Below are 26,883 nucleotides of genomic sequence, written 5' to 3' on the forward strand. Positions count from 1 at the left end.
AAGATAAATTTTTTTGACACTTATGGAGTATCTTTCACCTTCAATATTGCTAACTTATCACCTTAGTCTGGTGAAGGCATAGATTCAGACTTGAGGACAAGTTTTTTCTTTTTTCAACCAAGAGAGATTGACACTGGAACATTCCCACCAACAAACTCATGTTTAGAAGCAAAGGAAAGTTTATCTTTAACTTTAATTTACTAAGTAAATAAACTCTTAACATTGATTGGATTGGAGATTGATTTCATATTGACAGAATTAATAAAGATTGATTTCATATTAGCTAGATTAATGAAAATTTGTTATGTTCACATTGGCTGAGTTAAGGTTGATTAGGAGATTGATGATTGATTGTAATTCTTTAAATTTAGAGTGCAATTCCCATGTTTAAGGAAATTGACTCATTTCTTTTATTCAAAAGGTAAATTTCAATAATCAAGCAATCTGATGGAAATTCTTTAATTTCAAGCACATATTCAATATTCACAATAATCTAAAGATTTTTTTATATTTGAAAAGATGTTCTAAATTATCCTTTTTATTTTCAGTCTTAGATAATTCTTAGGCAAACTTTTAAATGTTATTTTTCAATTTTACGGTCTTTTGAAATTGTGACCTTTATCTTTATCTTTATATCTCTTAGGTAGATTTTTTTAGAGTAATGAATTTTATTTATTTTTGTATGCTTAATTAAAATTCTTAGAATGATATTTCTATAACTTTTAAGGTCTAATTTTAGTGTGAACTTTTATACATTTATCAATCAATAAAATAACTTTCCCTTTTTCACAATTTCTATAAGTTCATAATCAATTTGTTCCTAATTAAGTTTCTTTTTCAAACAACCTAAGAAATACTAAACCACATTGCCGGCATCCTATCAGGCCAAGCCATGTAGACCCATTTGGCCCATTCTAATACCTCCAAATAATGTGAGAAAAAAGAAACGAAAAAAGTCAGGCTTGCATTACAAAGGTAACGAGTGAACCATCTCATTCACCTGTAGTTTGACATAAAACATTTGGCACGAAAAAAGGTGTTATAACTCATAAACCATTTAGCATCCAATAGCCAATACAACCTAGTTCCAAAGGAGATTGGTCCCTTGTGTTTTTCGCTTGAGAATCTAGCTATTTCGTTATAAGGATGATAAATTGTAGTTCCTTGTTCATAACAAAATCCTCTTAACAATTTTTCTGTCTCCAAAACTCTTATAGGGTAACTAGATTACTAAGAAATGCTCCTCACCTATCAGGGAAGCATCATCACTCTGATGGAAGGAACTGAAAATCCTTCGGCACAACAGCATTTCAACAACCGGTGCTGTTGACCATACAAAGCTATGATTTATTCCATAGAGTAAATTCGCTGGAATGCATCATCTCTACTAAGTCAGAAGACTGATAATTAGTTAAAAGAGTCCTGCTTGTTGTGTTAAACTGATTATAACTCGTCATGGGCCTCTGATTCTACACTAACTTCTTCATTGGTTGAGCTATCTGAGTCTCCAGGAGGTTGGTCATTTTGAGAGGTATCCTTCTCAGGAGTTGAGTCAGCATTCTCTGAATTGGTCTCAGTCTCATTCTTTATGGGCTTCTCAACTTTAGGCTTTGGCTTGGGGATTCTGTTAATGCTTGCAGCCTAAACAAATAGCAAATATAGTAAACACAAGTTATGCAAATTTAATGAAGCTACTTACTAAGAATATCGTCATTTCCAGTATTAATCAACTAGAACTGGCAGCCATACCTTGTCTTGCAAACTGAATACCTTCTCATATACTTCTTCAGATGTGAAAGCCGGTGTGCTGAATCCAGACGTCCTGGAGGGATGGTTAGCATGTAAGTCATTAAGTTGAACATGTAAGAACATGATTGGAAAGTAGGACTAAAATAGGGAACCTTGATAGGTGACAGAAAACATATGTTTTACTTGGAGCATGTGATTAACAATTTATCGCTTTATGTCTCAGATACAGAAAAGAAAATATTCAATGATTAAATGGCCACAAAAATTCTTTGCCAACAATTAATTTGAATGCTTGGCAAAAAGAAACCATAACCAGAAAACTATTGACTTTGACTACTTTTAAGCACTCAAACAAAATAATCTAGGGGGGAAAAGAAGACAAGGGGTGGGTTATATGGTTTCATTAAGGATGGGTGTATAGGCAAGTCGTAAATGTGCTGGGTTATCACAGCCCATTTTATCATTATTGTTATTGTTTTTTTACCATTAAAAGTGTGTCCAAAACTCACGTGGAATTTTCAAACTGTCAAGGCCATTGTTTCTATTTTTTTTTTAATTAAGTGAAAAGAAAAAGGGAAACAGAGTGGAGGCAGGAAGAGAGGGCAGGGGTGCTGGCTTGGCAAGGGGCTGAACTGGTCATCCTGGCGGTGATAGTACAGTCGAAGGAGAATCTGGCTTTTCACAGGCCAAATCTGGGGCCTTATCTCCCCCACTTCCATTCTTTGTATCTATTTCTTTTGACTAAGGTAAAAAGAAAATTCTTCGTATCTTCTCCATTAAATTAAAAAATATATAAAATGGAAAAAAAATTAAAGGCCTTGATAATTTAATGACAAAAAATAAAATACATATTAATAAATAAAGCTTTTTAGTTGTTTTTATACACAGAAAAAGACTTCTTTTAAAAGAATAAATAAAGCTTTTAAATTGTTTTAATACAAAAATTTTGAAAATAATAAATATTAAGTAGGCAAGTTGGAACGGTTAGAATTTAGGCTCCATTAATTTCATAAAAAATAATTTTTACATTTTCTTATGTTTATTTGGCAAAATACAGATTAGTTAATGAAAATATTTTATTGGTTAATGAAAATATTTTATTGGTCAATGAAAAATGAAATTATTTTTTTGAAAATTACCTTTCACTTTTATTTATATAACTAATAGTATTTAATTTTAAAATATTAATATAACTAATAAATTGCTCTTTTAAAGTGTTTTTTATATTAATATAATATTTTAATATTAAACACTATTAAAATATAATTTTTTTAATATTAATAATTTTAATAATAAATAATTTTAATATATTTTAATTATAAATAATTTTTAATATTTTAATAGTTATGTTAATATTATTTAAAAAAATATTTTTCAGAAAAACCAAATAATAAAATATATTTTCATTTACTCATCCAGAAAATAAAAAGTCCCTACTTTTTAAGAAAAATGTAAATATTTTCCAAAAAAACAGATTATGGATTTCACAAAACAAAAGGAACCTTATAATACAACTTACACTATGTTTGGATTAAAGTAAAAAATGATATCATTTCCTTCTATGAATAGTTAAAATTAGTAAAGGAAAGAAAAAAAATTATAAAAATCCTCTGTTCATTTAAGGAGTACAAAAGAAAGGAAAGAACATATTATATTATATTGTTCTAATTACATCATTTTTAAATTAAATGTTTAATTTATTATGTGAATAATCTTGAAATTAATCGTTATAAGTAAATTAGAAAGTTACTAAAAGGAAAAGAAAAATAATCTCAATTAAAGAAAAGCATCTTTTATGATATTCTTAGAACATTGAAAAAAAAAATTAAGTATTAAACTCATTTCATAATTATAAAATTTTAATCCTTTCTTCTTTCCTCCATTTCCCCAATTTGAGATAATTGAAAAATAGAATAATTGAGAGAAAGGGAGGAGGGTTGAGCAATCCTCCCTTTATTTTATTTTAGATATTATCCAAACAAAGGTTTCTATATTTCCCCCTCCTTTCCTTTCCTACTCCTCTACCCTGCCCTCAATCCAAATATAGTGTTAGAGAGGTTAGTGTGTTTATTCTATCATGCATATATTTAATAAAAAAAAAAAAGAAGTTAACCAATGTTCATTGTGAAGATCCTATATCTAGACATGCCATATAAATGACTTTTAGCATCATATTGCTAGCAATGTTAGTGTGTTTATTCTATCATGCATATATTTATTAAAAAAAAAAAAAAGAAGTTAACCAATGTTCATTGTGAAGATCCTATATCTAGACATGCTATATAAATGACTATTAGCATCATATTGATAGCAATAACTTACTTGTTCTGCTCAGCCTCCTTCTCATCCAACCAAGTCTTGAACTTGTCCATATTGATAGACAACTGACAAGCAAAACGTTTATAAGTTTTTGCCACAAGCATAAGCAGACACCTAATCTAGAAAATATCACAAAGAAAATTTTAAATGTGAAACAAATACCTCATCTATTCTGTCTTTTGGCAGCCATGGTTTGTCTGTCTCCCACCCACGAATAGTCTACACACAGATACCCACAAAAGTAAATCAACTATATCTTAAAGCCAACTAATGACTAATCCATGTGGCAAACATGACAAGTGTAGTCAAATGCAGAAACTTAATCTAATAATCAATGCGGCACTATGAATTCATCAAAAAGATAATATACTTGAACAAAAGTAAAATAATGCAATCCTAACGGGGAAATTGTTTTCTAAGGGCAGAATGCTAAGCAGCACCATTAATCTGAACTGATGCCAGAAAATTTATTTCATAATTTACAATATTAACTTCTGTTTCTTTTTGGGTACAAGGAGCACCATGGCTCGAAGGTATACGCATACTCCACCCCATCTTTATCACTTAAGCTAAGCTGAAGTGGCTATAAATTCTTTAACATCTATAGAAAATAATAAATCTTTAACATCTATGAAAAGCAAAGCATGGGCAAGGCATAGACAAATGCTATTGTTTAGTGATGTTATCCGATAATATTAAGTTTGGGGTTTGTTATTATATCCATGTTGGAGCTCTCTGCAGTGTCGAGGTAACTTCTTCCTGGAAACTGTTCCAATGGTTGAAGGAAATATGAGAGAAGATTCTGAGTGGAGAGGAGCAAGATTTAGAGGGCGTATCAATTTCTAACATTTCTTATATGGAAATGGACAGTGAAGATTTTCAGACTAATAAGTCAGAATAGGTTTAAAAAAGTCAGATTGGTGAGTAAGGCCATTGTATAAAAATTTTGGATTTTGAACCTAAGATCTGTAACAAAATTAAGGAATTAGTTATATTGAACCATAGATCTCTACCCCCTGAATTGTAACGACTAAATCAAAACTAAGTTGCTAGATAACCTTAGTAAAAGGCATGTTACAGATAAACAATCTGAAGTACCTGTTGCAATTCAGTAAGGTATCGTTGAGCAACTTCTACTGCCTCCGGCCGAGCAGTCAACTCTTTAAATCTAAACATTAGTCACAATAATTGTTTCAGTCCACAATTCTTAAGCCCTTATAATGCATGATTGATCAGAATATAGTTGGCACAATTAAAAAAGAAAAAATAATCCCAAGAAAATAGAGGATACCGGAAAAATATTGGGTCAGCAGTTGCTTTTAACAAATTTTGGCGTTCCTGAAACTCTGGGGCAGGAGCATCTTCACCATCAGTATACAGCCATTCCTGAACCTGAAAAAATAAAAAATTACCTATGTTTAATTTTAATCAGAGTAAACTGACTAAAACAATCTCTGTAAGGCAGGACTAACCTCATCAAGCTTTTTGATAACAGATTGGCGTTCATCATTTGAAGATATTTTTTCATAGTCTTCAGATGTTTCAAGCTGGTATAAGCAATAATGCAACAAAAAATAAAATTAATGTGATATCAGATTAACTAAAATTACTTTTTGTTCTCTAAAAGAAAGATCAACTGCTATGGACAATGGATCACTCATACAATCAATCAAACATGATAAGAATTAAATAAACAAGTGCAGAAACTACAACAATTTCTCGTTATGCAGAAAATCTGAACAGTTTCATTTTAAATAAAAAATGTTCAGGCATAACTCAAAAAACAACCATCATGAGGGAATGCAAATATAACAACTAAATAAAATTTAACAAAACAAAATTCTGCACCTTCTCTTTCGTAGCATATATATATTCTTCAAGGTTATTTTTTAACTCTGCTGTTCTTCTACGCTCAGCATCCTTCTTGTCCAATGCTTCCAATTTATGTTTAGCATCAGAAAAAGATTCTTTTGAAAGAGTCATTCCAGGTCCCATTATTTTCTCCACTATCTACAATGAAAAGAAAATAGCGAAAAGGATAAGATAGATATACAACAAGCTAATACAGAAATATTTTCTAGCACAAGCAAGGCAAACAATGGCATGTAATTGAATGAAGAAATGTTCTGGCATAGTCTGCTTGTTTGCACCTTCAGTGGAATTTTGAAGGTCCGTTTCTTTAGCTTTCGTTCAGTACCAAGATCCACTGTACTTGGTTCTTCAACAGTACTGTTAGATGCATTACTACTCCCACCATCTGACTCCAAGTTATTGTTACTTTGTTCGAAAGTGTTTTTAGTACCAACATCAACAGATACATTGGGGGAAGCACCGGTTGTATTCTCTACAGTCAAATTCCTTTTAGGAACTTCTATCCATTCTGTTATTTGAATAACAGCCTCTGCTTGATCCAAAGAAAGAATTCCACTTCTACTAAGAGAAAAATGCATATTTGTTTTGATGGAAGAAGACAAATTCCGAGATGAGTACCTATGCAAGGCAGATGAACAAAAGAACTTGATTACTTCTTGCAGAAGGGGTTTGCTATTAATTGATAAACAATATTAATAATAACCATAACTGATAAGTTAACATTTGACCCTCCCACTCCAAAAAGTATGAACTAATAAATCTAGAGCAAACTAATAATCAAAAAGGTTTCCATGCCTGAATTCTTTTTCATTTGTTTCAAATATTATGATATTGGAACTTTTATTTGGTTTCAAATCCCCTTCAAAAGAAACTAAACCAAACCATTAACACACCAAGCATTTAAAGATGACAGAGATCTGCATAGATCCTTACTTCTCGGCTGCATCTGTTAAACCAGACACTGCATACTTAGCAAATACAGGGGAGGAAAGTCCTGGAGGTAAAAGATCTTCATGATCATAGGCAAGTGACAATTCAAAATCTTTGCTATGATTAAAGGACTTGAAAATCTGTAAATGGAGAGTTAGACATTACCATTAGTGAAACTACAAAGAAGATGAGCAGTCCAATTCCTACCTCTAAAACAAGGGTTCAAGCAACACATTATTTTACCTTACTGGGAAGCTTTTTCATCCTTGGCACAAGTAACAGCCTGGTGGGCCCATCTTTTGAAAGATCAAGCCCATCTAATTCAATGACAAAACTGTAGGAGGAACCATCAACCATCCCCAGCTTACGATTCAACTTAATTCCATCACTTAAATTTGCAGCTTGTAGGGCTGCACCAAGAACAATAGCTTCATCAGCATCCAGATGTTTGTCCAGATCTTTCCTTCCAAAATATTCCTGGAGCTTAACCTGTTAAGGAAAAAGAAGTTTGCTTTCACATTGTCTTTCATCAACTAATCATAATTCAATCTAAGGAATTGCACAGCAGAGATCCTTTTGGCAAGATCATCTTTCTTATAATTAATTGAGTAACATTGCCACAAAGTACAACTTATTATTATGCAGGTCTCTGAATTTATACCAAAGATGCATCTTGCTTTTGTTGCTTTTTCTTTGGTGGGGGTTGGAGTGGGGTGGACAGCACAATGGTGAACTGTCTATGTAGGCAGATATTTCAAAATGTTAAATGTACAGATATGAACTGAAAAAAGAAAAGAGAAAATAAGATCTCTAGTTATAGCTACAGAAAATTGATAGCCATGCGGTACATTGCAACATTTGAATTTTTCATTTCATGTTGAGAACTCCACCAAACATGAGTTATTTATTTTATCAGCATATAATATATTAATGGAAATGGAAGCTTCCTAAACGTGAAATGAAAACTTCAACTAGCTAAAAGTAATTCCGAGGAATTTCTTGTAAAATTTCCACCAAGATTGACAAGGTTAGACTTGGTTTAGTATTTGTACACTCTTATTAACAGGACTTCAATTCAAACAGGTCAAAGGAAACAAGAGTAAATAGATTTTATATTGCACTTGCACAGGCATAGAAATGTTAACCTTTAAATAAACAAGTGCAACTAAGATAATCCTAAATACACAAGGAAACCCTCTTTCTATGCTTTCTTACCAGATTTGTTTCTGCATATAAGCAAAAGTAGGAAAATTGTAGTACAAACCTGCAACTTTGGAACTCTAGTAGCACCTCCAATCAACTCCACAGCATATATATCATCAGCTTGCAAGCCTGAATGCTTAAGCACTTCTTTCACAGGTATAAGGGATTTATCCCAAAGGTCTGCACAGAGCTCTTCAAACTTCTCACGAGTTATGGTGCTCCTGAAGGGAAGAAAAAAGAAAGAACAAAACCAATTTCAGAGAAGCACATGTATTACACCCAAAGATTACCACAAATTCCAGATAATTTTCCAGCTTATTTCTCTGTGATTGTGTCATGAAATCAACCCTAGGCACAACAATAGGCACCCTTTCTAGCTTAGAAATTGTTTCTTCTTCATTAAAGTTTCTTCATTTTATTCAGCATTCAAATCCAGAAGCTGCCATAACAATAGACACCTAGCTGTCCTCCATCACTTATTCGACAAGAAAATGCAAAACAAATCATAACTTCTAAGGACTGGATGAAAAAGAAAGGGCAAAGTAATTAGGGAGAACTGAACAAGGAAAAATAATGAGCACAGCATCATTAGACAGCCAACTGATTATGATGAGATACAAAAACACAAGTACCATATTCCTTTTTCCCTGCATAAAAACATAAAGAACAATTAATAGATATTTGTTGTTTCCCTGATCATTTATGCAAACTCTACAGAAACTATAATATTTTTTGCAAGAACAGTCACAGGCCCTAAAGGGGAAGATAAAAGAAAGCAACGTTTATTTTAAATTGTCCAGGCTCTAACGTGATATCCTGGCATTAATAAGATAGAAATATGAAGAATGTTACATGAGAATACTGGAAACAGGAACAATTAAATGCTGATCCCAGATAGTAAGCATTGAAACAGCTGAAGTTACATGCAGCTAAGACTAGTCAACAGTTTTAGAGAAACATTTTAGTCTCAAAGCTTGGCATCAATCATGAATTTACTTTTCAGGAAGAATATGTAACAATATGGATCTTGTAGATAGTAACTCAAAATGTTTCAGTTATTTAAAGTGGCTATTTGGTTCATAAAAGGAATTCCTAAGTTACCTCAAAGCACAAATACTTGGAAACAGAAACCATGAGCCCTTACAAAATATACTTTCCCGGATACATTACCGAATTGTACTCCACCTCAAGTTCTCTTTCATGGAACAGAAATATACAAATCTATATAATAACAGGAACATGAAAAGTCAAAAGCATGCACTAAAAATTAGATAGGATGATTTAAAGACTACAGACCTGAAGTCCTGATCATCGTAGAGGGATTCAACAGATATTGGAGCCGCTGTATTTGCACTTAAAATTTCTTTTGTACGCTTAACCTGTTTCTTCAACTTAGCCATTGCCTTGGGATACTTCCTCACATCAAACCCATTTCCAAGTTGTTTATTGAACTCATCAGCAAAGTAATCCACCAGCCGTAATTCCATGTTCTGTCCTCCTAGTTCTGAGTCCCATCTAACATCCTTCACCTGGAAAAGATGTTAAATGTTAATTGCCATGATAGCTAAAGCCAGCAGTAGTGTAATGTCATATTAAAGAATCAAAGCAAATCTGAAAAACGAGCACCAGCCAGTTTGTTACAGTTATTTGAAGAGTAAATACAAAGTTCAATTGATTATTATCATGGGCATAATGAAGATGCAGGAGCACTTTTCCTTTAGGAACAGCTATCAGTTCAAAATCATTTCCAAAAGTGTTGGTGATGTGAAAAGGTTTCGTATTAAGTGGAAACATAAGCCAGCCACAAAGAGCATATGGATTACAATGATGAAATTGCAGCAATTTGTAACTTTAGCAAATATTTTGCGAGTTTAAACGCAATCAGACCCATGTTCTTCTCAGCATGGAAGGTGTTGGAGTCATAAAAAAGGAAAGCCTCATCACAAGAACTTTTTAAAGCAAGAAGAAGCTATATGCTTGCTAGAATATTAGACAAGTCATTATTTGTTTAATTACAATAACTAGTTTACTTATTTAGAAGATTGATAACTATTCTTTTCTAATATTTATCAAGCAAGGTTATAAAAGAATAGACTAAAAGAACCTTTTGAAACATTGAAGCCTAAGAGCAATCTAAGTTTTTAGTCTCCTGGTATTTCTAAATATAGAATCACTGGTTAACAGAATAAAGAAATCAGTGAGTAATCTAATTCACTGATTTAATTACAGATTGTCAACTATTGCGATTCTATTGCTAGCAAATGCATTCATTACAATCCCTATAACATATTAACATATATACCAACTAATGCCAATTGATTTCAAGTCGTATGCTTAACAGAATAAGGAAAATAGCGAAAGTAAAATTTTAAATTGCAAGGAAATTGCCATTGAAGATTTTTTTTTTTTTTCTGTTTACCTGAAATTGGTTGACAGAAACAGTTTTCCCAAACTCCTTAGCATTATAAGCCGAATAATAAACAAGAGCTGCATAAGTACTACTCGAACCCATATCATAAAAAATCACATGCCTCGACTCATTCGAGAAATCCTTATCGATCCCATACTGCAATGCCGCCCCCGAATGCTCATTTATCAACGAAATCACGTTTATTCCGGCCAATTCTGCCGCCGTCAACAACCCTTTCCTCTCCGCTTGTCCAAAATACGGCGGCACCGAAATCACCGCATCTTTAACCTTCACTTTCGAATGAAACACCGCTAAATTCGCTGCGTACTTCAAAATCATCCCCAACAATTCCTCAACGGAGTAACTAACGTCGTTCGAAACTCGAATCCTTGCGGCGCCTCTAGAATCTTCTACTATATCAAACGGAAGGTACATTGAATCGGCGAATCGCTTGACGTCTTGATAGGGCTTCCCAACCATGTCTCGAAGATTGGAAAACACTTTATCGGGATAACGAGCTACGATTCCGGCCGCTTCTTCGCCGAGTAAGCGAGTTTCCGACTGGAATGCGACTAAGACTGGGGATTTTCGCTTGGACATCTCGTTGATGGCAATGGTGATTGGACTTTGGCCTGGCTTTAGATTCACCACGGCGACTTTCAGCCATTCTGAACCCAGATCTATGCTTGAAACAGCAGATTCCGACTTAATTAAGAATAACGATAGTAGGGATAAGAATATCCCTAATCTGAATAACATATTCCTCATAAGAATTACTTAAAATCTTGTTGAAATAGAGGATCTGAATTTTTGTAAGAAATAGAGAGAAGAGGCGAAGGTACTTGACTCGGGGGTTTTGGCTTTTATATAGAGCTGACGAGGGAGCGATCTGAGGTGGAAAGTACGAGAGAAATGACCTATAAGAAGAGGCCACGTGGAAGAATGAACACGTGGCGAGTTTTGAGAAGCTTAGAAGTGTTGTGCTTTCGTGTTTGGTACTCGGTTGTTTAAAGTCAGTCAGTCATTTGCGGCTTCGTTGGGGCAAATTGATTTTGGCCAAAGTCTACCTTCTAATTTCATTAAATAAACTTTATTTAATATCTTTTACTTTCATTTTCTTTTACATGCTCAAGAAAATTATGAATATTAATGCAATAATAATATGATTACCCATTTTTTCTTTATAATGCAGTCAGATTATTTTTAAATTTTGTCGAATTTAATCTTTTCTTAAATAATTTTAAAAACCTATTATCCCATATCGATTTAATGTATTCATGATTTTATTTTTAAAATTTTTTCGAGATATAATTATTTTATAAAAAATTTTAATTAAAATTTTTAAATAAAATTTGTTCAATTTTATATTAAAATTGATTAAATAAAAATTAAAATCTAATAAATAGATTGAAAATTTTTATTGTATAAATCAGTAAAATTTATAAATATTTTAATAAATTTTTATATATTTTTCAGATAAATATTATTACTAAAAATTTCTGTTGAATTTTTATTATTGAATAAATTTTTATCAAATTTAAATTATAAATGACATTTTTAATAATTTGTTTATATATTATTAACTTTATTTATTAAACTCAATCAATCAATTAATTATTTTGAATTTTAAATTAAAATTTTTATTGAAAAAGAAACTTCACAATCTTCAACCAAAAAATTTCATTCAAATTTTAATTTTACAAAAAATAAAAAAATAAATAATTGAGGTATGTATAATTGTACCGTTAATCAAGAGTAAAATGCACCAATGATCTTTAATTTTTAGACAAAAAATTTTACATTCATTCCTAATCTCTTAATTGTTTTATTTAAATTACAAATCTTCTTAAATTGATTTAATCCTTTATTAAATAATTCAATTAAAATGAACAATATATACTCGAATGAACAACCATTTTTTTTAAACAATTTAGTTTATTTCATTTATTTTAAAGGAATTATTTAGAATTATTTAACAGTAAGATGGATTTCCAAATCATACAAATCTCTCATCAGTCTTTGATATTCATGTTCAAATCGAATAACCTACATCCACTCACAAATTGTATGACAAATCAAACCCAAAATTATTCTTTCAAATTCATGTTCAAACCAAGCACATTAAAATTTGTAAATCGGGGATGACTACGATCGATAATGTATACATAACATAATGTATTTATGTATATATGTGTATGTGTTTTGTTGTACTATAAGCTTCACTAAAGTGGCGAAATGTTCATATCAAAAGAGGGAATAAAAACTCAAAACCTACACATTTAGCTACAAATCTTAACACTCAATGGTTAGAGAGTAGAAAGTGACATGAAAATTTCTAGTTGAATTGATTTCACAGTAAAAAGGTAGATACATGAAAAACCTCTAAGAAGGGAGAAGCAACCATCACCAGCATATGAAACAACAGCTGCCTCTGGAAGATGCAGATTGTGGGTGGTGCTCACTTAACTTATGCCTCAATTGAAACTAGAAACAAAAGCCAGAAGCTCGTGGTATATGCAAAACTTGTTAGAATGGGGCTGATGTCGTTCTACGAAGCTGATATTTCGGCTCGGGAGGTGGAGTACATGGCAGCATCTGCTCCAGCTCCTAAGAATATATAACAAGAAACCAAGAATGACAATGAATCTTATGTCGAAGCACCAACAAAAAAGATCGTATTTAAGACTTTTGAATACGTAAACATGCATTATACTTAAAAAATATTTATATATGAAACCATGAACGAAAACTTTATGAGAACCAAACATTGAATTGAAGGAGAAGGCTTTTGGAATGAATAAACATGCATCAAACACCTTCAGTCTTTAGTTCACCAAAACCTTCTTCCGTATCATTTCTTCTTGTCTTACTAACCAAGTGATAGGAAAGCTATGTCTTACAATGATGATCAAACAAGAAGAGATAACATCAAATAGAAATTGTGGTGACAACAGAAAGAGGGAAAATCTTGCTTTTACAAGAGGAAATCTGAACGAGCATTGGAAAGCATATACTTCTCAAAGTGTAACAGCACCCCATGCCTATTTGAGGTCAGTTTCTATTTTCTTTATTTATTTACTTGCTAGACAGAGTTTATGTAAAAGATATAAAAGATAGATGGTATATAACCAAAGTGGAGTATGGCGAACAACAAAATATGGCACACCATCCCTTGAACCCGCTCAGATTCAGAGAATGATACAATGTTCAAATGATGCTGGCATGATATAGCATTGCCGAGGCTAATTATCAAGAAAATCCTAAAATGACATGGGTATGAAGGTCCAACCCACCAAATATATGGAAACTTCAATAAAAAGTTTGAACATCCCATGTCGTACAGATCCTGTATATGACACTCACCCCCAAATCCAAGTAACATAGTTGCCAAGAGCTATGAGTATAAGACTAACTACTAAGAAAAAAAGATCATAAAAAAAGCCGGTTCATTCACGGAATCACTAGTTTTAAATCATCACAACTCAAAGAAAACCATGAACAAGTGAAGAACATTTGGAAAATGAAGATACAAACGAATTGAGAAAGAGTATCTGAATTTACCTTGCTACTGTTAAAAAGGATTTGTCATGTTTCACTGACAGCAATACTGATAATTTGAAAGCAAAGAGTTGCAATATCACGAGATTATTCTACGGGTTAGCCTTGTACTTGGGTTGGAATCCAGGGGGTGCCTCTTTAGTGCTTTTGTTTGCTCATTTATCAAAAATACAAATAGACATTACGAGATCACTAAAACTCTGAATTCTAATCATTTCAGTTGATTGGGCCAATTTAAAATGCAAGTTAAATGAGGACAGCTTAGGCAGGAGAATTGTGCAAGAAGAATGAAAGACAGGAATAATGCAAATCAACAAGTCATCATATTGTCCATTAACAAGGCCATTTATCAAGCCAAAACCCCCAGGTAAAGAAGCTGTTTCCACACAATTGATGGAAATTGTAGTTTTCAATGATTTTATATTTCCAGGGAGCAAGTGCAATAGGACAGCTGGCAGGGAGTGGGGTGCCTCAAATCAAGGAAAGTTGATTATACAGAGTGTACTGTTCAGTATGGTTTTGAGCTTAATTGGATGAGAAGAGAATATACAAGTTTGGCAGTAAACTTAAGATGGGAAAGGTTGAAGTTTGAGGGCTGAAAACACACAAAAAAGAAAACAAATTCAATTGCTGTCTGGAGATGTTTCTTATACTTTGCACAGTAAATTAAGGATCTCAGCGTTGTCTGTTGGCAAATTGATTTGAGCAGCATATAAGGGTTTATAGGAGGGATTCAAGGTCAAGGAATTTCTGTATGATGGTGAAAGGTTAGAAGATAAGAAGGTTTGGAGAGCTTTAGCAGGCTTCATGTACCGTTCCAATCCCTTCCTTTCCATTAAGATGTTCTCCAGACAAGGATATTCTCCCTCCCTTCCCCTCACAAAGCATAAGACTTACTAAGGTCTCAAAGGGTTCACAGCTAGGCTTACAGTTGCTTCATATGAAACCAAAAAGTATATTAGCTACTGAAATTCTGATAAACCTGTTTGCCATTAGTTGAAATAAATTAAATGCTTATTTATTGTCCTAACTCCTGAGTATCCTAACCTTCCATGGACTTGAGATTTGAGATTCAAATAGGAAATTAAGCCTAATAACATTAAAAAAAAAATTATATCCATTAGACTCCAAATTCGCAAATTCCAACAACCTAACATTAAAATTGACAAGATGCCTATTTCACATAAAACTAAAAAAAATGAAAGCAGAACAACACCTACAACCTTGAATCCTAGAAAACAAAAGAACATGACTCAGATGGATTTAGCGTAGCTTAAATGATGTCATAAATCAGTCCAATGGATTGGCTGCACATAAGATTTGGGACTTTAGAGTTTGAGACGGAGATTAATAGTCCATGAAGGAAGACCAGGTTAGAAAATGTTTACAGCTGATAGAAGAGAATAACATTTCACAGCAGGTTTGGCTGAGCCTGGTAGAGGATATGATTGAGGGTTCAGAAATGTTTCTTTTTTATGGACTATGAGGAGTATCCTTTAACATTGTCAGAGAACAGTAATTAGGATTTAGCAAAAGGTAGGATTAGGACCCAATGAAGAACATGATTATGGTAGAGTTCACATCTTTAGACCAATCAAATCATCAGAAAAAACTTTGAATTCTCATAAACCAACAACCCTAGCTAAATTGAAGAATGCATCAAACTTAAGTTAGGATACTAAGATACAGCATTCTCAACTAGGAGTAGAAGCCCTACATCAGGAAGTGATAAAACAAAAATAGTGCACTAAATTGATCACATTAATAACAGCCATGTAAATTAGAGTACTAAACCTATCAAACAACTCATTTTAGAGATGTCATAGTTCCTGAAACAACAATGCATACAGAATAAAAAAAATAAAACTAAGCAATTGGCAAAATGCTGTCTTGCAGCAAGATTATCAATCTTCTGGTAAAATTCATCTAGGAGTATCTCTAGCTACTTTTAAAGAAACAGTTCCTGCTAAATCATCATGATAAAGGTCTCTATTAAGTGGTCTATCCACATTAGCTTTTTTTGGCCAAATCCATATTAGTTTAATTAGTGGTAGGCCCTTATATTCACCCCCCCCCCCTTGCTATTTGGTTTTAAGTTGAACACTAAAACATGAAATCACAGCCAAGATTCTTCATTGCCTCGTTTTTTGCTAGTTTTTGCTGCCTTATTTCTGTAGTCTAAATGTAGGCCTATTTGTCTCAATTATTAATTTTGGGCCTACATGTAAAGGGGGGTGTTGGTGTTAGGAACAGTAGTTAAATTTGGACATTATTCTGGCCTTATATTCAGGTTGGTCTCTCCACCTATACAAAATTGGTTTGAGGGACACCAAGCATGGGAAACTGACTATATTTCTTGATAACAAATGCACTGACTAAAATTTTTCACTTCCCTTTAACTGGCATCGGGATTTATATTACAGAATGGAACATATTTGCTAAACTAGCTTTCTAACAGAAGTTTTCAACATAATTATTACACGCATAAGAATTGAAGATATATGGATAGAAAATGGTTAAAAACCTTGCTCTTATACCACACACTAGTTTATCATAAATGAAAAGTTCTACATCATGCGCACATCATGATATTGAGAAGCAACCTTAGATATAACCTAGCAACAAACAAGCTGGATGCAAAGACTTTGCAGCTGCCAGGTACTATATGATAAGGTAATGACAAGGAATGTGGGATAGTGTTTGCATAAAAGCAGGTTATTTGTGATTTAACTGCAACCTGAATCTTAGTTCCATTCGGGTTTCAGGCTGCAAACCAACTAGGCAATCCCAATAATATCATACAACTGATATCACATACATAGACAAGGAAATCATAGAGTGAAAAAGCAACCATTCACCATATTTAAGTTCTAAGTGTTATGTACACATTTGCAAGAGCCATGGAAATGAAAGTACTTCATGCAATAAAATAGTTTAATAGTCTATGACTCAATTTAGAATAGAGAATATGGACATAATGTACACAGGCTATCAACTTAAAAACATAAGTAAATAGATTTTGTGAAACACAAACACAAAAATATTAAATTTGACTTTTGAGTAAGATAAAGTCTTTCCTCTTCTTCAAAGAACAGGATGAAAAAAAGTTCAACTATTATACTTCAAAAACAAAATGGTGTTTCAAGATAGTTAATTGAATGGAAATGAATCAGGAAAGTATCTTATAAGACAGATCTAACCTTTCGTTTCCTCAACCTTTTATTTTCCTCTTCTAAACACGAAACTTTGTTCTCCAATTCATTAGTGTAAGCCTGTTTATGAATATCATTCACGTCATAACATAATTTAGGAAACAAGATCGTAAACATTTAAAAGAAAAAAAAGAAGAGATACAAAACGAACAGCATCACTGTCAATTTTGATAGATAGAAACAAATGAAAGCTGACCTGCTTCCTCGCTCGTGAACGTGCCGCAGATTCCCTGTTCTTTATCATCCTCTTCTGTCTCCTTTCAACATTTTTTTCAATCATGTCCTCAGGGGCACCCCTTTTCCTTCCAGATGCCTGTGAATCTGATAATGTTCCCATCAAAGGTGAAGGCAATGGCACCTGGTTCTCTGGGTACGAGACATCCATTACAGCTGTAGCCCCTATGGCTAAAGGTTGTGGCAGAGGCTGGGTTGGCATATAAACCCCCACCATACTTTGTTGTGGATGCTGATATTGTGGCTGTGGGTACTGCATCCACTGACCTTGTTGTGCAAGCTGCGGTGCAGCACTTAGATCAAGCCCAGCAACATAAACACCACCTTTTTTATCCATAGATGCTTCAGCAACAACTCCTGCTTTCACAAGAAAATCCTCCAATGTCATTTCTCCGAGGGTAGGCTGCCTTTCTCTAGATTTCTTTTCCCCATCATTTTTGCTTTGTTGAATATCTCTCCAAACCTCATCAACTGTCTTCTTGCTCAAAGCACTAGTCAACGACAAACTCGCCTGATGCTGCAGAGCAGTTTGATTGGTCAGTTCAGTCCCTTCAGTTTCCATACCAAAAGCCTGGTTAGCCTCAGCTGTCCATAAATTCTTGAGAAGCTCATCTAAGTTCATGCTACTTAGAGGCTTTCCTAAGTCACCCAACTGATTTTGAACCTCATCCAGTGTGAGACTATACATTGAATTTTGCTGTGTCAACTGCTGAAACTGCGACTGTTTGCCATTACTATCACTATCACCTTGGGACCCCATTGTCTGAATTCCCATGTAATTAGTTTTACTTAAGCCACTTTTTCCAAATTCCCAGACAAAAATTCCTTGGCCAGTGACTATATAAATCCTAAAGTCCACCTGATACCCCACCCCAATGGCTGAACACCTGAAGCTTCACCAGTCAACCCAAAAACTAGAACCTGAAACACTGAAATCTGAATTAGACCCAGCCACTCAATTCAACTCCCCTCAGTTCAAATGATCCAAAAACAACTTTATCATGTACCTAACAATATTATATGAAGACAATCTAAATAATTCCCTTCTTCTCTTAAAGGTGAATGAAATTATCAAATACATTTTATTTCGAGAACAAATGCACACATGCATAGGGCAGACCACAAACTACCCTCTAATTCAAAGTTCTTCAAACCCAAACGCTCTATTTGAATAAACTAGAAACCCCAGAAGCCTAGTATAACAGATCCCACCTCAAAAAACCAATAAAAAGTACATTTTTCCCTAGAAAACAAAGGAAAACAACACAAAATCCTAAAATTACAAAAGGATCTACATTTGAACAGTCATTTGAAAAGAACACAGAAGGCAGAAAGAGATTAAAGAAGCAAATAAGACCCAGTAATTTACTGACATAAGATACACTAAAAAAAAGACTAAAGAAATAAAATTAATGTGAAAAATACTAAAAAAATTTTTTACAAAAATGAGATGATTAAAGGCTATAACGTTATAATCTGTTCCATGCAAATGTAAATGAATCGTAGGATTATTACACCATTAAACAGAAAAGGATAAACTTATTGCATGAAACAAATATCAAATGCTTTAAAATGAGAGGTAAAAAGAAAAATATCGAAACAAATCTGAATGGAAAGACTAAGACAAACCCAGAAGAGGATCAAAGCTGAGGATTTTTCTTTATTACAAGACAAAGACCGAGAATAATAAAAAGAACAAAGTAAAGCAACTGTCAGCAACAAAAACAGAAAAAATAAAACCTTAAAAAAACAAAGTAAGTAAAAATGGAAGGGAGAGTTTAAAAGAAAAAAAAGGAAAGCTTACTTGGATTTAGAGAGAGTGGAGATTGAGAGCATGTGCATTTGCAGAGGAACAAAGCTTTGGTGAAATAAGAGTAAAAAGGCAATTCCCAAAAACTTAAATAAATAAATAAATGCCAGATTTTTTTAATTTTTTTTTATAAGGGCCCAAAGTGTTTTAATTGGCCCAATTTTTTTTGTTTTCTTTTTAAAATATGATAATTGTCACGCTTAGCCAAATGGCAGTTTCAAATGCAATCCCTTAATATATATATTTTTTAACTTTCCTATTCCCAATCTAAAAAACAATCCAAAAAAAATTAATAAATTGAATTAATTTAGAGTACACATGGTGATTTAAAATGCAATGATAGATACGAATAAGATATGAAAAGATATAAAAATAATATAATTTTAATTTTAATAATAATTATATATAAGTTTAATAAAATTAAAAAATATATATTTTAGATTTTTATGTTCATATAAATTATGATAGATAATTTTTATATAAAATATTATATAAATACATAAACTTAATATTTTATATAATATGAATATACAAATGATTTTAATTCATATAATTATTCTTAATAAGTGATATACAATAAATTTAAATTTTAAATTTTAACACTTACAATTTTTTTTAATCTAAAAATAATATTCATTGTACAAAAAATTAAACAATTATTTTATTATTTTAGTTTTTAAATATTCAAATTTTATTTTTTATCTACAAAATTTGGGAATGGAAAAGGATTTATTTGATAATTCAAGCTTTTTCTTACTTTCTTTACTCTTCTTGTTACCACTAAATCAAGATATAGAAAGTTTTTTATTATTTATTTTTATGATTTTTTTATTTTTTAGCATTAAAATCTTAAAAAATAAATTTTGTGAAAAATTTTATATTTTAATATAAAATACAATAATATCAATTGTTTTAACTCCGTATAAATCAAATGAGACAATGAATTTTTAGGGGGAGTATTACTTTGCTGAAATTAAGAATTTTATGGAGCAATTTTTATTAAAAGTGATGCTATTTACAAATTAACTACTCACAAATAATACCAAGATAATAAATAATAATTTTAAATATAATTAAATTTATTAGCTTAAAAAATTAACAATTAATAAAATATTCTATTAAATTTAGTTATAAACTTTTGAAGAGATAAGGTCTTTAAATATAAATATTAAATTTGATTAATTATTTTAAGAAAAGCAAAATTCAACCTTATCTTATTTTTAAATTTCAATGTTTACTATATAGGATTAATCTTTGCATTAAAACAATATAAAATGTTAGCTTCCTTTGTTGGCATTCATGATTGGAATCAATCATATGTATGAAAAAAGAAAAAGCAAAGAAAGCATATTTTATTACTTATATGGAGTAACATTTAAGTAGTGCATAATTTCCATTAACTTAAGACTTCCACTATTTTAATTATTTTAAAACTTTCTTTTCCACTTTTTCTATGCAATTAAAGTAAATAATAGAGAATCATATTATTTTAGTACTTACTTCATACTATATTTCTCTTTCGGCTTTCTTTTCTTTTTTTTTTCAATTATCATGTAAATGTGGGCATGTGGTATAAAAGTATTTAATTTACATGTGGTATAAAAGAATTTGGATTGAAAGTGAAAGATTAAAGAAAAGAGTGAAAGTGGTACGATGGAAAATGTGATATTGTTGAGATGTGGTGTATTTAGAAGAAATAGAAAATTATATTTTAAATGTGAGCTGTATTTAGTAATAAGGTATAAAGAGTATTTTCATGGGTGTAAATAAAATTTCCCTTCAACTAAAATTACTCATCACAATCAAGTCATTTCAAACAAAATTACCCTCTAACCCTTTAATCTCTTTCATTTTTCACTTTTGCCAAACCTTAGCTTTCTATCCTTTCATTAGTTTCCATTTTCTTTTGATCAAAATTTTAAAATCCTTAATCCCAATTTTGAGGTAAGGTTAGGACAAAATCGACAAATTTGAAGCAAAATTGAGGTATAAAGTAAGGTTAGGACGAAATCAACAAATCTAAAGCAAGATTGAGGCATATTTTTTCTTATTTTGAACTATATGTGGCTGAATTTGTTGCAATTTTGCAAAATATTATACAATTTTGAAACCATAAAGATGTTTATTATCGTAATACTTAAAAAGCATACAAATATGCATACTTTTATATCATTAAACATATGAAAATTGTGAAATGAGGGTATGAAAATGGTAGTTGTGAAAGGGGATGTGAAAACAACTAAACTAAACATCCCTAGAAGGCCACCATGTTAGAGAAGATTATATTTTAGTGTTTCAACATGTTAGGCACCTTAATTTCTCATTTCTAAATGTATTCACAAGATACATACTTCCAAAAAAATTTTAAACTTTTTGAAAATACATATCCAAAAAGTGTAAATACTTTTCAACAATGCATATCCCAAAAATTTAAAATTTTCTAAAATTGTATATTTCAAAAATGTTTTTAACTAACCAGATATGCATATTTGAAAAGTCTTTAAACTTTTCAAATATGCATATCCATATGCATTATAAAGTAATAATAAGTGGTACTGTTAAGGCATAAAAATGTAATTTCAATGAAAATATAGTTGCATGAGCAATTTTTAGGATGCATTTAGAACTTCCATTTATTTTGTTGTTCTTTTTTATTATCCCTATCACTTCATTAATTATAAAGACAATTAATAATTATCCGCTGCAACTATCATTCTTTGTAGCATTACTAAGTTTTGAATGGAAAAATAATATTCATGTGAGACAAAATAATACCCAAAAAACGATCAAGAAGATGATATATATAATAAGAGATCAACTTACACAACATAACTCATTTTTAGTTTTACATTTTTTTTAACCATTGATTTCAATAGACCCAAGGGATGAAATTAAACTATTTTTTTATTTGTACTTGATCCAAAGGATGATATTAAACTATTTTTTTCTATTTGCACTTGTTTTTTCATCCTTTAGATTTATTAAAATCAATGGTTAAAAAAATATGTAGAACTTTTTTGGTTTTACACTTTGTAAGTTGATTCCTATATATATATATATATATATATATATATATATAACCATATCAAAGTAGCATAAATATAAAAAAAAAGAAATACAAAAACAAAAACAAAATTTAACACAATAAAAATTATTGAGGCAAAAAGTCAAACACCATAACAGCTTCATTATATCATTAAAACTTAAAATCATCATTAAAAGGAACTCCTCTTGACCAATTAAAGCTTAATTATCTCTGGAACCAATACTTCAGTGTGTTACTCAAACCTTTATTGTCATTTTTTCTAAACCCCATTCTCTCTTAATTAGCTTGATGATTATCTCTCTTTTTAACTCGTTTTTTCATATTTCCAAATTATTCCTTCCATCACCACTTGTTTTTTTTCCTTCTTATCAATTCCACTGATTTTTTTTTTTTTTACAATTGCAACAATTCATGTAAATGGAAATCTTCATTGACATAAAAAGTTTCATAAAGCTAAAAAAAAAAATCCTAATTTACTTAAGTAAATTTTAATGATGGTCATTAAACTATCACTAAATTCTCAAATCAATCACTAATTTTAATTTATTTCGATAAAATTAGTAAAATTTGTTAAGTGTAGTAAATCTGATATCCAAACCAATAATGAAAAAATGACATGGTTACCACATAAACTACCACATAAATTATCATGTCATCTAAAATCCATGCCAAAATATTATTTTCCTCATTTTCTCTTTCTTTTTTTCTTTGGTTAAATTGCCACTATTAGCCAAAGCCTTTCTCATTAAAAAAACCACTATAATATAACATAAACATTTTTTTTTCATCTTTGCATGGCCATCATTGGTTTTATCTTTTCTTATCTTATTTATCTAAATGAGCTATTATTAGAATATACAATACTTAAAGAATACAAAACAATGTTTACTTGATGTTTAACTTGTAATATACTTGTAGCACCTTTCTTTTGCAAGTTAAGTAGAATAAGTGGAACCCTTCAATCATGAATGTAGATGGCTTTAAGGCACAATACAAATGTCATTTTCCTTAATGATTATTTCACCTTTACCAATTACAGTATGCAAAAAAGGTTGAATCAAAATGCCTCCAAGATACAATGAAACTTATGTTTAGTTTACTTTGCACTAGAAAAACCAAATCACTAAACACTCATTGATAAAAAATGAAAATATCTTTTCTTTTTCAATAGCAAACAATGCCAAAGAAACAAATCTTTAACTTGAGTAAAATGAGAAAGGATAAGAAGAAAAGTAATTGTGAATTATGTTAACTGAACTTACAATAATCTTTGTTTATAAAGATTTAATCCTAAGGTTATAACTCTTTGATTATGTTGTTTCAATCAAATATCACTTTCTTTATTTACAAAAGTTTCTTTTATTTTACTCTTGTGAGTTATCTAGAGTATTGTGCAAAAGCTTATTGCTACCCATCAAGAGTCCCACAAGTATACAGGTCTCAAAAGTAATAAAGATTGAAAGTATTTCAAATTATCGTCTCCTCAGGGATTGAGAGTTTCAGACCTATGAGTAATTACCAATACTGACACTTTGGATATATCTGATTTAAAGAAATTTTTTTCTAGTGAATTAATTAACCTAAATTAATCTAAATAAAATTACCAAATATATTAAACCTAAATTACTACAAATTATAAAGAGAGTAAAATACCTAAAGATTAAACCTGCCAAAAATAAAACATGCTAAAAATGCGAAGTTTCTAAAAATAAAAAATTTAAACAATTTCATAAAATTTAACAAAGAATGAAAAATAATTAAACAAACTTAAATAAGACATTAAACATGAAAGCATAACAATTTAAAAGCAGAAAAATAAAATAAAACAAAAAATTAAACTTGTAAGTGAACTAACTAGAATTCCTACATGACTTATGTGACTAATTACCACCTAAACATGTGTTAAATGCAAATAAAAATAAAAATTGTTTTACATGGTTAATCTCGACCTAAAATGGAACCAAAAACCTATAGAAACCTTATGCGAAAACCAAACATAAATGAAAATAAAAATTTATGCAAACCGAAATACTAAAATGCATGAAAACTAAGACTTATAAACAATATGCTAGGAAAATGCAACCCTACCTAAGGAATTTGTAAAAACTGTTTTACTAACTTAAAATAGACATGAAAACAAGCCAAAAAAGTATAGGACAGCTTTGCCTAAAACTAACCAAAATTGCTTAAAAAAATTACACAACTTGGAGCATAAAACATAACCTAAACTATGGATCTAATGAGCTAAATGCATTAAATCTTAAAATAGTTATGTGATAACTAGAAATCAATGACACAACATTAAAATAGACTAAAAAATGAACAAGACATATGTAGGAGACCTTTTCAAAACCAAAGGAAACATGCCAAAAAAATTAAATTGAAAACTGAACATGGAAATGAAAGAAAAATGGCTTGAATTGAAACATTTCTATTTAAACATTGCATCAAACATTTAAGGAACTTTTAAGTATGAAATAAGAACAATAATACAACATAAAATAGTAAATAAATAGAAAATAAATGTACAAAACTGAAATAAAATAATCTGAGTAGAAAACTAAATAGCATAAACACAAAGAACCATAAATTGAAGCACACAAAGATCAAGCTTTTGCAGCCTTATGATGAAACCGTCACATTAGCATTCGAAGCCATCCTTTCCAAGATTCAAAGAGCTTGAATTCATGCAAAGATTGCTAGAAAATAAATAAGAAATAAAACTAAAATCTAGAAACAAAAACTGACAGCGTCAAATGTAAATCGAACTTGTAATATAACAAGAAAATACAAGAAAGTTTCAATGTTTGCAACGAATGAAAATTAAACAAACTAAAGAAAAACTTAAAAGGCAATAAAAGTGTTGTAAAGTAAACTAAAAATAAGAAGAAAATGGTGTCTTAATGAAGATTTGTTCAATCAGCAAGTTTGCTACTAACAACCTTGGAAAAGATACCTAAACTAAGAAGAAAAATAAAAATTGAACAAGCTTCCTACAATCATTCTCCCGAGCATAAGTCAAGCCTTATTAAATACATGCAAACAAGATGAAATCATTCCCCAAAATTCATAGCAAAATCAACAAAGGTTGCATGCTAATCACATTGATGCTGGAAAATGCAAGAAGAAAAATCATACTCTAAACAATCAGGTTCGGCTCCCCTTTTTTATGCCCTTAAATGTCCTATTTTTCAAGCCTTATCCTAGGTCTTTCTTAACCCATAAATGATTTATTGTGCCATACAAACCAACAACCATGCTTGACATTTATTTTTCATTGTGTTCCCACTTATAGTTTGACTTACAATTTGTTTCATTTGCTCTCTCCTTCTTGCCAATTATTCTTGGTCAAATTTGCTTTTTTTTTTAGCTAGCTTTTATCTTATTTCATATCTAAACTCATATTGAAGCTCCTCCAAATCAACTTGTACAGTAGCTCTTCTCAAGCAAGCCATTTTATGCAAGAAAGAAAAGCTCCACATGTCTTTGTTGATGGCTCACAACTAGGGCTTTATGATCATTGCTTGTCATTTTTTTCCTTCTTTTTCATGGCTCCATTTTCTCAAAGAAATTAGCTCTCATAATCTCCTAAAGGTCCTTGAATTACCTTGGCAAATTTCTCACTAAATATAGTCATTGCTTACATGATGATACTAGGTGCGGGCATGGTGTTTCGATTTTTCCTACACTTGAAATTTGAAGAATTTAGATGGATAATGAAGCAAAATTAAATCAAGTTAAAATTTAACCAATTAAGTGCATGATAATTCTTAAAAAATAGAATTATCACACCCTTAAACTTGACTTTTTACTTGTCCTTAAGTAAAATCAACTTATGCTATGAGTCAATTTCACTTCCAAAGATCAAATAGAAATTATTTTCTAAAAAATTCCATAATGATTATAGCTAAAGGTAAATTTTAAACAAGGGCTAGTTCATTGTGTGCATCATACATCATATATCACCACATGTCATTTAACTATGAATATGCAACTATAAAATTAGCACAACATAATCGAAATGCACATACATTCAATAAGTTTGCCTTTCACACCTTTCTCCATTAATGTTGGACAACACTAAACTCAAGAGCCTTAAGTTTTTGCTTGTTAGTAATGTTAGGGTAGGGTAGAGGTAAGATAAAAAAAAATCTTTAAGTTCAAATGTCTTAATCATGCACTATTATCTTATGATAAATTAGAAAGCTATTCAAGACTAATAATACCCCTAAACTTGATCTTTTTTTACTTTCTTTATTTAGCACACTTTTATTTCTTTTATTTATTTATTTTTTCTTTCTTCTTTTTTTTGAATTTTTTTTTTCAAAGTTTTATTTCCTTCATTTCCCAAATGTGACATAACTCTTTAATTATATCATGTGTGATCCTTATGCACATAAAGTAGGTCAACAAGGATGAAAATGTAAAATAAGGTCTAAGTTTATTGATATGGGTGCTTAACAAAGAAAAGGTAATATAAGGCTCGAAAGGGGTGACAATGAATATATGCATTAAGGTCAGTTTAAAAGGCCCAATCAAT

General features: G+C 31.0%; 2 protein-coding genes across 3 annotated transcripts; both read right to left on the reverse strand.

Annotated features, from left to right (window-relative positions):
* Positions 1-1,020: 1,020 nt before the first annotated feature.
* On the reverse strand, positions 1,021-11,323 carry LOC111310452 (heat shock 70 kDa protein 17-like). Its single transcript, XM_022909928.2, has 14 exons — positions 10,493-11,323; positions 9,370-9,602; positions 8,135-8,294; positions 7,114-7,359; positions 6,874-7,010; positions 6,219-6,558; positions 5,917-6,078; positions 5,541-5,615; positions 5,360-5,460; positions 5,167-5,236; positions 4,231-4,287; positions 4,072-4,133; positions 1,750-1,822; positions 1,021-1,641 (listed from the first exon to the last, which is right to left on the reverse strand). Exons 1-14 carry the CDS (start codon positions 11,249-11,251, stop codon positions 1,444-1,446), a joined length of 2,673 nt encoding a protein of 890 aa, XP_022765663.2. The 5' UTR covers positions 11,252-11,323; the 3' UTR covers positions 1,021-1,443.
* Positions 11,324-12,643: 1,320 nt separating this feature from the next.
* Positions 12,644-19,373, reverse strand: LOC111310454 (ABSCISIC ACID-INSENSITIVE 5-like protein 2). 2 transcript variants are annotated; one of them, XM_022909929.2, is made up of 4 exons: positions 19,292-19,373; positions 17,450-18,408; positions 17,242-17,313; positions 12,644-13,090 (listed from the first exon to the last, which is right to left on the reverse strand). In XM_022909929.2, the coding sequence occupies exons 2-4, from the start codon at positions 18,260-18,262 to the stop codon at positions 13,010-13,012; spliced, it is 966 nt and encodes a 321-aa protein (XP_022765664.1). In that variant the 5' UTR covers positions 18,263-18,408; positions 19,292-19,373; the 3' UTR covers positions 12,644-13,009. The 2 variants fall into 2 exon arrangements, with proteins under 2 accessions (XP_022765664.1, XP_022765665.1); XM_022909930.2 differs by having other exon boundaries at positions 17,450-18,416; positions 19,292-19,369.
* Between the last annotated feature and the right edge of the window lie 7,510 nt (positions 19,374-26,883).

The sequence above is a fragment of the Durio zibethinus genome, chromosome 19, assembly GCF_047325235.1.
Source record: "Durio zibethinus cultivar Kanyao isolate XHJ-2024 chromosome 19, ASM4732523v1, whole genome shotgun sequence".
In the NCBI taxonomy this organism is placed as follows: domain Eukaryota; kingdom Viridiplantae; phylum Streptophyta; class Magnoliopsida; order Malvales; family Malvaceae; genus Durio; species Durio zibethinus.

Coding starts and splice junctions, on each gene's coding strand:
- LOC111310452 (XM_022909928.2), bottom strand. CDS start 11,251: ATGAGGAATATGTTATTCAGATTAGGGATATTCTTATCCCTACTATCG. Junction 5,237..5,359: donor GCTGACCCAATATTTTTCCG/GTATCCTCTATT, acceptor ACTAATGTTTAG/ATTTAAAGAGTTGACTGCTC. Junction 4,288..5,166: donor ACCTTACTGAATTGCAACAG/GTACTTCAGATT, acceptor ATCTGTGTGTAG/ACTATTCGTGGGTGGGAGAC.
- LOC111310454 (XM_022909929.2), bottom strand. CDS start 18,262: ATGGGAATTCAGACAATGGGGTCCCAAGGTGATAGTGATAGTAATGGC. Junction 17,314..17,449: donor GTTCACGAGCGAGGAAGCAG/GTCAGCTTTCAT, acceptor ATTCATAAACAG/GCTTACACTAATGAATTGGA. Junction 13,091..17,241: donor AAAGGTTGAGGAAACGAAAG/GTTAGATCTGTC, acceptor ATATATTCTTAG/GAGCTGGAGCAGATGCTGCC.